The 15,327-nt window shown below is 36.1% G+C and overlaps 1 protein-coding gene across 2 annotated transcripts in view; it reads right to left on the reverse strand.

The window, feature by feature from the left end:
• Positions 1-15,327, reverse strand: part of CTTNBP2 (cortactin binding protein 2) — a 164,208-nt gene that overhangs the window by 101,109 nt on the left and 47,772 nt on the right. For both annotated transcript variants that reach the window (XM_023228243.2, XM_026454312.1), the window contains exon 3: positions 1,148-1,372. In XM_023228243.2, coding sequence (XP_023084011.2) covers positions 1,148-1,372 — 225 coding nt within the window. The remainder of the gene's footprint in view (positions 1-1,147; positions 1,373-15,327) is intronic.

Raw genomic sequence — 15,327 nt, forward strand, 5'->3', positions numbered from 1 at the left:
AAAGCCTTCTATTTTTCTTATTTTACTCAGTGCTTTAGTTTCCTACCATGCAACATACTGAGAAAAATGTTTCCTTTTTTGCAGCACCTACACCAGAACACTGACATTCATATGTTAATGTAAAGATAAAATTTCAGGGAAAAGACACACATTAAATGACAATATGTATCATAAACATTTGTAAGTATAATGCATTCAGGTTAACCGTCAACTAGTGTTACATATATTAGAAGTTATCTGAAAAGGCCAACTAAAAGAAACATTTTAATTTATGCTTTAATAATAATGGTGGAGAGAACACATTAGTTTTAATTTTAATCAAACCACACAGCATGAGCTTCTAGCTTTCTCACTCTCTTTTCTAATAAAAGGCATCGATAGTCTTGGCAGCATATTGGAAGGACAAAATTTAAATTTCTATTTCCTTATAGCTGATCATCATAAGTTTTATTGAACTTTGTACTCTTTGAAGCAGATATTCGAGTGAAAGGAATATGTGTGCGATGGTGGGGGAGGGGGAGGTTGGTTTAAATGAAACACATGTGACCAGGAGGCTTGAAGTCTGCAGCTGACACAGCTCTCACATCCCAGAGGTGAGTCTGACACTAACCAGGACTTTAAGATGACACATTGAGACTGGATATACCATGCAAACGTGCATTCCATTTTCTTCATGTTATTTTCATTTTCCCCCACCAAAAATAAGAAATAATAAAATAATTTCTAATTGCAAATAACTATTTTAGACAGAAGCTGTATACAATAAGCTGGGATGTTACCATACGATCAAAGAGTGCTGGTTTATCACTGGATTAACCTACCTAGCAGCTAAGCATGTTTTCTAGAAGGCACTAGGAAGTCCAAAAACATACATATAGAGAGGGATTTTAAAGAAAGTATCAAAGTAACCATTATCGGAAACATAATTTTTCTGTTATACTTCCTTTATGGTTTAGTGTTATTTTGAGTTACATTTTAAACACTAGGTTACATTGGCTTAAAGAATCTGTCAGCCTTTTGTACTTCTAAGTACTTATTGCAATCCTGTCTGAAAATATAATGCTGAAGAACAAACAACAACTTTGGAGATGATCTCCTCGTTCAACATCATGTTGTGGTGGAAATGACCATTTGAACATCTCAATACCTTCTTTTGTCTGCTCTCAGCAGCAGCCAGCTGTGCGGACATCCTTTCTTGCATTTTCTTGCAGTGGGCCATGACTGCTTCAAGGATGGAGAGGGGGTTGGTACAAACTGGCTTCTTTTCTTTGTCACCAGCACCTGCTTCATAGTCTCTCTGGAGTGCCAGGAACGGGTCATTTAGATTAAATCTCCCATACCGTTCCTGGATAAATACCTCCTTCCTGCGAGCCTGGAACAAAGTTAGAGAAATGTATTGAAGAAAGAAATGAAAATATACAGAAAGATTTTTGTGATTACACTTCCAAATGGTATTCCCAACTACTATGAGTAATGGCTTATGATGTCAGTGGTGAGTGAGAGGCAAATGTGGCCCCCAGTCTCCGACTAGCCTGGAATGCCATTCCATCTGCTTTCAAATTTTCTTCCTTTAAGAATATTGTATCTTACATTGCAAATTATGCAAATATAGTTATTTCCCATGATGTCCTACTCCTCAAGGATCAGAATTTAAGGAGCAGTCTTTTTTTACCTCCGCCTCCACACACTCCTGCCCCCGCTCCCCCCACTCCACAGGGTCTTGCTCTGTCATCCAGGCTGGAACACAGTGGCACAATCACAGCTCACTGCAGTCTCAATCTCCTGGGCTCAAGCAATCCTCCTGCCTCAGCCTGTCTTATACCTGGAACTATATGTGCAAGCCACCAAACCCAGGTATTTTTTTGATTTTTTAATTAAGATGGGATCTCACTTTGTTGCCCAGGCTGGTCTCAAACTCCCGGGCTCAAGTAATCCCCCAGCCTCGGCCTCCCCAAAGTGCTAGGAGCCGCCACACTCCACCTAGTCTTTTCTAATTTAATGTAAAATCAGAAATATTGACAATTAAAATAATTTTTAGCAAAAGTTCAAAAATAAAATTATCTCTCTATTGATAGCACTTATATTTAAAATAGTATCAGCTTAAATCACTCATAGAAAACATCCCCTATAAGTTTTTTTATAGCCAGAAGGAAATCACATGGATGTCTGGTAAGAAGAAAATTCTTTGTGAAATTTTTAATGTAAAAATTTTAATTAAAAAAATAAAATTTTTTAATGTAAAAATAAATCGTAATATTTGTAGTTTGTAAAATTTGACTAACTACAACAGCCTGCAGAAAATTTAAAAAGGCATCTATCTCCTTCTTACCGAAGGGCATTAAAATATAGTTCACAGAATCCCAGGAAAGAATGCAACTTAATTATACTCTAAATGTCAGTCCATCAGCGACAAAGTTAATTTCACACCCACGTAATGAGGGCCAAATGCAATTTTCTATAATTAGCCTACAAAGTCATTGCATAAAAATGGAAAAGAGCAGTAGAAATGTATTAAAAACTAGCAACATTTTCCTAATTCAGGTCATTTTGGAAGAGCCACTAGAATGAAAAAATCTATGTCACTGCCAGTAGAAAAATTGAGTTAAAATAAATCAAGCTTATTTGTCCAAAACATTAAACCTGTTTTCTGAAGAAATATTATTAATCCATATAGTTCCATACTAAAGGGAACTGAATTGGAAAACTACACTTTTCCATTTTAGTCTACTATCAGCAAGCCAACAACTAGATAAACACAAATCTAATGACAAATGGGAAAAATCTAATATTTCTTTCCTTATTATCAACTTAGATTAAGAAATAAAATTTACAAAAAGTCCAGTTTCACCATGAAATTTAAGCTAGCTTTCAGAAGACCACTTTAAACTTAAAAGATAAAGTTTATGAGTTAAAAGCACTTTGTGTTTCTAGATTCTTTAAATTCAATGATGTAATCAATACGCTGAATAAGTATCACTTGAGAGATGCAATTTCAAAAGCAATTTCATTTTGTCCTTCACATTTTTCTTAATATTATTCAGTGTAGTAGTTCTTCTCCCACCCTTGGATGAACACTTCGATAACTCTATGATTTTTTCTAATTGTTTTAATTTAATAAAAGACCTACAGTCACTTTGAGTCAAAACAGCGTTAATTTGGTTATCAGAATGCCCATATTCATTCAGTGGTACGGCAACCTCCCTTCCTCAGCTAGCATCTGCTGCAAGCTAACATTTACCACCCGGCAAAGAGGTATAGATGAAAACCTCTCTCCTTTTCCCAAAACCTTGTCCCCCTCTTTCTAAGCTGTTTTAGTCACCTCTGGGTTGGAAAGGACTGGAGGTAGATGATAAAGGAGTGGTGAAGGGAGCAGGAATGCCGCACCTGACTGGTTCAGTTGGCCAGCTAGCTTTACCAACCCAGTGTGAAGAATAAAGTCTACTCTTTTCCCATGAAGTACTTGGTGTTTTCTTAGAGGAACACACCCTCTTGCACTGCTGGGACCCCTTCATCTACAGTTTCTTTAATGTAGGCCATAAACGTGGGACAAGCTACATAATCTGCAGGACCCACTGCAAAATGAAGACATGGGCTTTTTGTTCAGAATTATTAAGCATTTCAATATGGCAACAGCACAGCATTTAACCAGACAAGGGACCCTTCTAAATGCACAGCCTCTGTGACTGCTCAGGTTGCACACCCATGAAGCCCAGCCCTGCATACACTCTCCTTATCAGCATTGGGAATGCACCTTTTGACAACTGAGGTCCCATGTTCTCTACAGACTTCCCTATTGAAGAGGACTTTAATCAATCTCATTCCTACCATTTCAAGACCATGGCCCAACCTGGTCTACAGGAAACACTCATGGATCTTTATCTAAACAAAAGCTGGGAGTCTCTACAAGATGATCCCCACATGTATCTCTCCTTCACGTCCACAGAATGGCTGCTTGTTCAGCCCCACCTTCACTGAGCCCACCAAGATCTGCAGGAAAAAACCTATTATGTCGTCAAAAGTCTCTCTGAACCCCTCTTCTCTTCAGATGAAGGGAGAAGCAACTGAATGGGGCAGGACTCAGCAGAATTCTCTGCAGAGAAATGCTCTCTGATAGAAATATTTCTTTAATCTCCAAAAACTACATTATTTTATACCCTCAATGTGGATGAAAGGTTTAAAAGTCAACACTAGCTTTTAAATATTTCTTATGAAAATTTGCATCTTGGTCCTCACTTGAGTATCTGATATTCATTACGATGAGTTATCTGCTGAAACTGACATTTTAACAACCCATTGTAATTGCCTGATGTCTACTCACCCATACGACATATTTTATGATGTACAGTACTTGTAACACTAATCAAGCAATTTCTTAACATGCAGATTATTCTTAAGCCTGAGTAAACTTTTTGATAAGTGGGTTAAAATTGATTGTTTGTCTAATAAAATAGGTAAATACATATATCACAGACCTAGTTCCAGTTTTACCCAACAGATTTCATTGTCAAAAAGTATTTCTTTTTTTTTTTTAACTGGTGTGAAATGGTTTTTTACATGTGTATTTTTGTTGTGTTTGTTTTTATTTTAAAATTACTAGTTTTAACTGAGTCACATTGTGACACTGTTAAATGCAGATGAATTTTTTTCTGCTGAAAAATGTTGTATAATGATACATGTACAGGTTGATAAACATAAAACTGCCTATTTATTTGAGATAGGGTCTTGCCCTGTCACTCAGGCTGGAGTGCAGTGGCGTGATCATGGCTCACTGTAGCCTTGAACTCTCAGGCTTCAGTGATCTTCCCACAGCTCAGCTTCCCGAGTAGCTGAGACTATAGGCATGTGCCACCATGCCCAGCTAATTTTTAAATTTTTGGTAGAGAAGAAGTCTCACTATGTTGCTCAGGCTGATCTTGAACTCCTAAGCTCAAGTAATCCTCCTGCCTCAGCCTCCCAAAGTTCTGGGATTACAGGAGTGAGCCTCCGTGCCAGCCTAAAACCGCCAATTTATTTGCTTCACAAATATGGACTGACATTTACCCTTTATGAAGTATAAAATATGTACATTAGAGTCCTTTAAGGATAGATACAGTGGTTTTGTTTTTGCTGCTAACTAGCTATGCAACTGTGTTGCTGATATCTTTAGTTGTCAAAATGAGAGAAATGAAGTGGTATCATTTGTTGCTTAAGACACCTTGAGTTTAGACAACAAATCTGATCTCATTCTTTCATTTTTAAGTCCCTAAAAGCATGGAAACCAGGCAAAATGAATGTCAAAGACCACATGTTCTTCATTAACATTAAACTGACTCCTAAACTCATATTTATTATTTTCAGAGATGACAGGAAATAATGTTGTTCTATGACCACATATGCATTTATTTGTATATATTACATATATTCAACATGTACTTTTGATATTCTTGTCTTATAGCAAGGGTTTCTAGAAATATGTAATTCTAACAATTAAAATGTGCTTTTTGGTCAGGCTTTCTATCAGGCTTATAAATTAGAATGCAGTTGCCCATTTTGATTCCATGATGAAAAGTCATAGATTAAATAATAATAGGACATGAAGATGATGCTATAATATAAATTCAGTGTACTCACAACATAGAATATGACAAATTATCCACTAATAACTAATTTTAAAAAATATTTTGATATATTTAATGTTGGAATAATATATACTCATGTATTTTTAAAATTACTCCCAGAGAGAAATAGAGTTACTTTTCTATATACATATATCCTACCACCAGTGGATGAGTTTTCCCAGATGGAGGAATAGAAAATATAGTAGATCCAATTATCTATCTAGGAACTTTTGGTGACTTGGAAATTTCAACAGGCTCCCCACTATTAGGATGCTAGGCAGTGCTGACTCCCACAAACGCATGCAGGAGCCAGGTAGCCAACATCAGTGTGTATATTTGGTATGCTATTATCAGTGTGAAATGGCAGACTTTTGGGGAACTAGAGATGATATGCTCTAGCAAAAGGCATCTATGTTTTGTTTTGTTTTGTTTTTTAAATCATGACACTTTGCCAGTGAAACAAAATACAACTGGCAGGACTGGTTTGGACAGCAGGACACCCAGTTTATCATCTGTGATTTATGGGAAGAGACCAGTCACTCTGGGACTCACTGGCCTATATCTTCTCTTAAGCATTTTGCCTTGAGTTCCTTTTAAGTGGGGATACTTGTATTTAACTGACACATCCAACCCACTACATGGCAAAAAACAGGTGCATAACGCATACTTGTTGACTGAATAAAGGTAGCATCTAACAGACTTAGGAATATAGCAGATGTATCCTTGAAGAAAGAGCTCAGACCACATTTCCCTGTTGGAGGGAAGTCTCCTTCCCAGGGGGGCAATCTTCCCAGGAACCTGGAGAGGAAGTTAGGCCAATGTCAGACTCCTCTATGCAGGACTAATTCTAGAGAAAATGATAGCTAAGAATCAGTTCACCCACTGCCCAATATAGAAAGCTAAGATCCCAGGAAGGATTCATCAACTCTCCAGCCTAAAGCCAGGTGACAGCAGTTCCAGGAGAACTACAGGGTATATCAGTTGGTTTTCTATGGTTCACCATGTTTTGTAATGATCATTGTTCTTTGCACCCCCTGAATTGTGCAGCATGGAGCCACTCTGTACACCACACAGTTGTCGGAGTAGTCTTTCTAAAATGGAAGTCTTCTCAGTCATTTCTCTGTTCAAAGCCTTTCAGCACTCTTTTCCCCCAGGCCTTTGTGTTGCTTGGGATGGTTCCCCTCCTTCACCCATGTGTCTCCCCATGAACTGCCAACTCTCAGTGCCACCTCTTCTTCTTGTGCTCATGTCAAAAGGTTCAGAGTTTAGCTTAATTTGGATTCAAGGAAACATCTGTAATGAAACATATGTCCAAGCCACTTGAAATCTCTTCAGTTTACCTACTTTTCAACCAACAAAATGTGTATTCCTTCTAACATTCTTGTAAAAAGTTTACTGTTCTTAAAATCTTACTTTGCAACAGAGTGCTTATTTTTAATTTTTAATGTATTACATTATGTTTAATAAAGGCCGATCAACAATATAGACATGTTTTAATAGGTAAGGAGACCATGTAACAGAAAATGACTTGAAATGTTCATTATGCTGGGCTTGAGGAGGCCTGACCCTAAACATGAAAGAGATGAATGTGTAGAGAATGTCTTGGTTTATGCATCAGAATTACTTGAGAATGAAATGCACTTTAGGGAAATGAGTCATTATGAAGACACGAACTAGTTGTAATAATAAAAACAGACTCTTAAAGGAACTCTTAAACCTAGCCACACTGATGTATAAAAATATAAGTTCGGCCTGGTGCGGTGGCTCACACCTGTAATCCCAGCACTTTGGGAGGCCAAGGCAGGCAGATCATGAGGTCAGGAGATTGAGACCATCCTGGCTAACACAGTGAAACTGTGTGTCTACTAAAAATTAAAAAAAGTTAGCTGGGCATGGTGACAGGCGCCTGTAGTCCTAGCTACTCTGGAGGCTGAGGCAGGAGAATGGCGTGAACCTGGGAAGCAGAGCTTGCAGTGAGCCAAGATCGCACCACTGCACTCCAGACTAGGTGACAGAGACTCCGTCTCGGGGGAAAAAAAAAAAAATATATATATATATATATATATATACACACACACACACACACACACACACACACACATACACACACACACACACATATATATAATTTCATCAGAATGTGAAGTTTTAGAAGATCTTGTTGAGAATGTCGCAAGCAGGAAGTTGGAAGGCGACCATTATTACCGAGGATTTCATATACATGAGGTTCCTACTTTGGCTTTCCTTGTTAGATATAATCAATTGAACTAGTTTTGACATGATTAATAAAAATAAAAGAAAGCATACTTAAAATATACAACCTTTCCTATAGCATGTAATCCTCTGAGAAATGGAAACTAGAACTTGTACTGTGAGTCATAATTAAAACATTATAAAACATACTATCAATTTCAAAACATACTGACAAGCTTATAAGCTTTTCATTTTATGAAAAGCCAAAATGATTCTGTAATAATTTTAAAAATAATACTAACAAAAGATAACTTTTATTGACATTATTTATTGCTAGGTGCTTTTTATTCATTTTGTCCTAAAAATAAGCCCAGAAGATAGCCATTATTTTAATTCACATTTTATAAATAAGCAGACTGAAGCTTAGGCTGAAGCTTAGAAAACTTAATGTGCTTGCCGAAGGTCACTTTAACAGCAGCTGATACTCAACCCAGGCAAGTCTTACTCTAAAGCCTACATTTTTAAGCACTGAAAGACAATTATACTAGAGTATTTTGGAACGTTAGAAAAGGCTTCAAAAATAATTATTGTTTACAACACTTTTTAAACCAGTACAAGAAATTAGGTTTAAAAGAAAGACAAAAATATGACAATGTTCTCAAAAGTTAGTTTTCTATATGCTGTATTTGTACTTCCATTATTACTGACCCTATACTAACATGATCTAATCAGACTTAAACAGTTTTTCAAGATTCTGCACAGAATATATTATATCATTTAAGTTTAAAATCCAATGATAAAAATGGTTTCTAGATATGCTTTCACAAACCACTGATTACCTAAGAATAACAAAAAATAACAAAAAACCAGCATCAATATAGATCTAACTGCAAGAAGACTGCTAAGGAATTCTGTACTCAGCTCTAACCCGCTAAACACAGCTGTCACTATCTTGGGTGCCAATAATACAAAAAGCCACAGCGGGTGGTCGAAATGTTGAGTCCAGTCTGACAAAATGGACTTTTTCAGGAAGAAATGTGAGTCAGTTCTTGAGTACAAACACAGAAGCAAGCATGAAAAACACTTAGGGGTGTCAATCAACAAGATATTGAGCCAGCAAACCATGAAATAGACACTGTCCCTTCTCCAAACCAGCAACTCAACCCCAGACTTCATTACTCAGTAGATAACAGGTATCAGAATTGGACCTCTGGACTCACTTTTGGCTGAAGTATTCAAAGAACAATCAATAGCAAAAGGATCTGAAAACAACACTGAAGAGGAAGAGCAGAAAGAACTAGGGACATTTGAAAGAGGAAAAGCCTTCCAGAGGCATGATGATGCTCTTTCAATATCTGAAAGCATTTTATGTTTAAAGAGGTGTTTGAAGATTTATTTACGTGATTCCCAAGGAATAAAATTATGGCTAATATAATAAAGAATTTTTAAGGGTCAAAGCTTTTCCACAGATACAACGAGCTGCATTTGATTGGAACAAAAATCTCTGTCTCCAGCTGTGTTTCAAACACAGGCTAAAAAAACACGTGATAGAAATGTAACTCAGAAGTCTCAAAAGTCAGGAAGGTCCTTGGCTTCTAAACTGTTATATCCCTCTCAAACCCTGAAATTCTATGACTCAAAATCAAAAAGGATAGAAAATACATAGAGATTTTTCAAACAGTCAACATAAAAAATTATCTATCCAGCTGTAAATCTCTGTCTTAGTGTTAAGGAGTTCAAGTAGAGCAACATTAAAAAACACTAACGTTAAAAGCTCTTTTAAGGAGGAAGGGGGAAATTCCTACTTGTAAATAAAAGGGAATGGGAAGCCAGAGATACACCATGGTCCTCAGAACTCATTCTCGCTCTAAGAGGGGTTGAGTAGCAGAGGAGTGAGTTCACACATTCACGTACTTTCTCTCTTTTCTCCTTCTCTCTCTCTCTCTCTCTCTCTCACACACACACACACACACACACACACACACACGGAATGGATGGCTGGGTGACTGCAGAGTGGAATAGCAATATAAAAGTTACACAGTCGTCTGGGGAAGGATAATCACTGCCCAAAGCCCTTCAATTATCAGAAAGCCTTAGAAATTCCCTGGCCAGGAACTAAAAATAACTTCTAGAATTATGACTTAAATGCCAAAAGAACCGAGTTCATTTCAGTGTCTGCATCTCAGATACCGCATCTATGTGTGAAGATACACTTGAGCCACAGAAGTCAAGGAGATTGTCATGGTGTCAAATGATTTTCTGTGCAATGCTGAGAATGTCAGAGAAAAGGTAAGCTTTTCCTCTTCCCTTTCGCCTCCCACCTTCATCCCCCAACCTTTCTGTCACCTACAATGTCCTACCTGCTCATAGACATCATAATCTGGAGGAGTGGGAATTGTCATGCCAGGAATATATATAATGCATATCATGAATCATATCAAGACTTTGATTTATTTTGTTCCCAAAGCTAAAATCTGGAAGGCATACTTCGATAAACCACCAATTTTCTCTCAAAGTACAGATCATACTAACAGAATCCATGAGAGGCTTAGTTTCACAGAAGTCAGAGCCAGAAGTAACCTCTCTCCTTTCTGAAATCTCCCACCACTTTCTTTTGGCCTTGTATGCCACTTACCACCCTGCACACATTCATCAGTGCTCATCTCAGTGAGATGTGGGAGCCCATGCTCATCTGTAGAAAATAACACCACCTTTATTCCCTAACTAGGTCAAGAATGGTATACAAGTGCTGCACTGTTCCACTCTCTTGCCCAGGTAGATATTATTAAATTATCAGTGCACTTAAAGCTGAATCCTGAACAACCTCCACCTTTGTCTTAATAAGACTCCAGACAGCCACTGCCTATCAATAACAACTGGAGCACAGATGAACCAACTCACCATTTCTGCCCTGGGCACTGAAATATTACCATTAGGTCTTTACTTCTAGAGAGTATGTTTTTAATTTTGATGAAATCCAATTTAACCACTTTTAAAAGTTTCATGTTTTTCATCTTCTATTTAACAGCTAAGAAACCTTTGTCTAATTTGAAGTCTAAAGATTTTCTCCTGGAAGTTGTATGTATTTAGCTTTTAAGTTCATGATCCACTTTGAGGCAATATTTGTGTATGGTGTTAGAAAAAAAAAGGTTGATGTTCAATTTTTCCACATATAGATCCAATTTTTCAATCATTTGCTGAAAAGACTAGCCTTTACCCATTGAACATCTCTGATGCCTTTGTTGAAAATCAACTGACCACATATGTGACTCCATTTCTGGATTCTTTATTCTATTCTGTGAGGTATATGTATGTTTCTTTGCTTTATGATAAGTGCTGAAATCAGGCAGGTTAGGTCTATAAAATTCTTCTTTTTTTAAATTGCTTTTGTTATTCCAGGATCTATGTTTTTCCACATAAATTTCAGAATCAGTTTGTAAGATTTAAACAAGTCTCCTGAAATTTTAATTGAGTTTGGTAAGTCGTTTTATATTCTCTCAGCAATTTTCATTTTGTCTTCAGTATAAAAGCTTTGTTTTGAATATATTTTGTTAGGTTTATTCTTAAGTATTGTATATTTTATGCTACTGCAAATAAATTATTTAAATTTCACTTTCTAATTATTTTTCTAACAGTATATAGGAATATAACTGATTTTTCAATACAAAGTTTTTAATTCTACACATTTTATAAATTCCTTTTTTGGTTTCAGTAGTTGTCTTTGAAGATTACCTAGAATTTTTACATAAGCAATAATATCTGCAGAAGTGACAGTTTTACTTCTTTATGCTTTTTATTTTATTCCTATCTTGCAATGGCTAGGATTTCCAGCACTACCTTGAACAAAAGTGCTGTAAAAGTGCTAAACGCTTTTCTTATTCCTCTCTAAATTGCATCCCTCAATTATTATGCTGGCTGTGTGGTTTTTTTGTTGTTGTTTTTCAGTTTTCGTTTATTTTTTTTTCTTTTTTTTTTTTTGTAGCTGCACCCTTTATCATTTTGAAGTTCTCTACTATTCCTGGTTTGCTGTTGAAATTTTTCAAATATTTTTCTGCATCTATTAATGAAAATGTGGTTTTTGTCCTTTATATTGTTAATACAGTGAATTTTATTGTTTGATGCTTGATGCTTGAATATTAAACTCTTTGATTATGATATATTGTTGGAAATTCAATTTGCTAATATTCTGTTTAGGATTTTTTTTTCTTTTTTTTTTTTTTTTTTTTTTTTTTAGGACGAAGTCTTGCTCTGTCGCCCAGGCTGGAGTGCAGTGGCGCCATCTCGGCTCACTGCAAGCTTTGCCTCTGGGATTCATGCCATTTTCCTGCCTCAGCCTCCCGAGTAGCTGGGACTACAGGAGCCTGCCACTAGGCCCGGCTAATTTTTTGTGTGTGTTTAGTAGAGATGGGGTATCACCGTGTTAGCCAGGATGGTCTCGATCTCCTGACCTCGTGATCTGCCCACCTCGGCCTCCCAAAGTGCTGGGATTACAGGCGTGAGCCACTGCGCCTGGCCTTTTTAGGACTTTTTATATCTATAGTTATGATGAGTATTACTCTGTAATTTTCTTTTTCTTTTTTTAATACCTTTGCAGTTTTGGGATTACGATACTCTGACCTCACAAAATGAGTTCACCCATTTACCAGGGAAACCATCTAGGCCTGAAATTTCCTTTTGGAAAAAGTTTTTGATAGTGAACTCAATTTTTAAAATAGAATCAAGGCTATTTGGATTTTTTATTCCTTCTTGTATTCGTTTTATAAGTGGTATTTTTTCAAGAAATTTGCCTATTGTTCTAGGTTATCAAAAGTATTCATAGTATTTACTGAATATCCTTTTAAAGTCTGCAGAATCTATAATGATAAATCACTTTTTCCATTCTTAATGTTGTTGATTTGCATTCTTTTTTTCTTGTTCATTCTAGCTAGAAGTATTTCAATTTTGCTGATCTTTTCAATGAATCAACTCTTATCTTTATTATTATTTTTCCTATTGTATGTCTATTTTGCATTTCATTGACTGCTTTTAACAAAATTGTTTTCCGTTCTACTTACTTTGTGTTTACTTTCCTGCCTTTTATGTCATTTCATAAAGTAGAAACATAGGTCATTGATTTTGCATCTTTCTTCTTTTCAATATAAACCTTTAGAGCTCTAAATTTCCCTCTAAGCACTGTTTGAGCTGCATCTCAAATGTTTCGACATGTTGTATATTTGCTGCCATTCAGTTCAAATTACTGTCTAAATCCCTTTTGATTTTGTCTTGGACATATGAGTTTTTTTTTTTTTTTTTTTTTTTTTTTTAATCCACAGATACTTGGAATTTTCCTAAATAGCCAACTGTGACTGATTTTTCATTTAAGTCTATTAAGGTCACTGAATACCTATTATTTAAATTAAGACTTGTTTTATGGCCCAGCATATGGTCTGCCTCAGTAAATGTATCACATACACTTGACCAGAATGTGTTTTCTGCATTATTGGATCTAACACTCTACAAATGTCAATTAATCAAGGTGGCTGAGGGTGTTTCTGTTTTCTATGTTTTTACTGAGTTGTTTTCTAGCTCTTCTATTAATTACTGAGAGAGCTATTAAAAGCTACTATGATTATAAAATTGTGTATTTCTCTTTTTAATTGTCAATGTTTGCTTCCTATATAATTGAGGCTCTGTTATCAGCCACATAAGCACTTACGTCTTTGTGATAAATTGTCCCTTTTATCATTATAAACTGTATTATCTCTTTAACACTGGGCCTGTTACTGAATCTTCTATTGTTTCCTTTGTCTTTCTATTCATAATTCAACAATATTAATGTTTTAATTTATATTAGTAGATGCTACCAACCAGTAGGACAACACTCTCTCACAATGTTCATTTCTTAAAATCTGCTATGCAACCAGCTTATTTTTCTAGATGCAATTTAGATTTCATCTGCTTTGAAAAACAAGCAATCATAATTTTGATTGGAATTATATGTAAATTAGAGATACATTTAAAAGACTTTTTCATGAAATTAAGTCTTGTGGTTGAAAAAAATTGTTTCTTAATATATTAAAATTTGCTTTTATAGCTTAGAAAGGTTTATATTTTCAAATAAATTTGCATAAATTTGAAAATAAAAAATATTTTCAGATATCTTTGGTAATATCCTCACTTGCCTAATTTTCTTTGTATTTATTTTAGCTTGAATAAAGTTGCTAAAGCAGTAGGTCTCAATCCTGACCACTCATAAGAATCACCTGCATAACTCTGCAAACATTCAGAGTCAGGTCAACACTCAATGGCAAGTCCACTTGATTCTCTTAAGTCCTTTGATGCCCCAACCAAGGATAAGAACTAGTAACTAATTTCTTGCTCTTCTTGTACACTTTCTGTTTGTTTCTGGAGACAGGGTCTTGCTCTGTCCCCCAGGCTGGAGTGCCATCATGGCTCACTGTGGCCTTGACCTCCTGGGTTCAAGTGATCATCCCTGCTCAGTCTCCCAAGTAGCTGGGACCACAGGCACACAGCACCACTCCTGGCTAATTTTGTATTTTTTGTAGAGAAAGCATTTCACCATGTTGCCCAGGCTCACCTAATTTCTGTATGCTTATTTTCAACTAGGGAATCTTTCAGATCTTTTTTTTTTTTTTTTCCAAGCAGCTATTAGATGGAAATATTTTATATCCTTTCCACTTTGAGGATGATTTCTGTTTTCTTCTTATGTAAACACTGCCTTGTCTGGTAAAAATATGCTTAGGTGGTAACCTTCACAACAGTAGATACTAACTTCAACATCTCCTGAATTCAGGAGTATGCAAGACCAAGCCTGAGGTCAGGTGGATTTTTTTCCTTTTCAGTAAACCTTCTGTTTTTCTACCTTATTAAGCCAATTCTTTTTCTTACCTTAAAATACATAATATTTAAGATTATTCTTGGTGGCAGCTGGTATATTCTGGGCATACCGCCCTTTTAATCTAAAAATTATGTGAAATCTTGGCGGTAGCATTCATTCCACTCGTTCCAGTCTCTTTGAGGAACATCAATTTTTCTCCTGGTGGATCTCCGTTCTGTATCTTGCACATACATGAATCTTCATTTCTACTTTATCACTTTAATCCTTTCCACTGAGTTCCAGGAGATCTTCTTAAGTTTGTTACTGATTCAATTTTTTTACAGTGCTGATTTTTTCTACTACTTACAATATATGCTTTAATTCTGCTGATACACTTTAAGTTTTCATAACAATCATATTATGTAGGTACTGTGATGCTCATTTTAAAGATAAGAAAACTGTAGCACCAAGAGAGGGCAAGGGACTTGCCCACAGCTGCATGACTAGAAGTTTGGGAGTCTGGACTCACTCCCAGCAATCTGCCTCCAAGATCTATGCCCCATTCAGTGCTTTCTCTTCCCTAGCTTCACAGCTAGTCCACTCTTCACAATCTGGCTTCCTTCACTTCAACGCCTAGGTTTCTTCAAATTGTAAGACACAAGACAGATGGTATCTAAAAATGACACTCTAAAATTTGTTTCTTGTAATAATTTTATCAAA

The sequence above is a fragment of the Piliocolobus tephrosceles genome, chromosome 8 (genome assembly GCF_002776525.5).
Source record: "Piliocolobus tephrosceles isolate RC106 chromosome 8, ASM277652v3, whole genome shotgun sequence".
NCBI classification, from domain to species: domain Eukaryota; kingdom Metazoa; phylum Chordata; class Mammalia; order Primates; family Cercopithecidae; genus Piliocolobus; species Piliocolobus tephrosceles.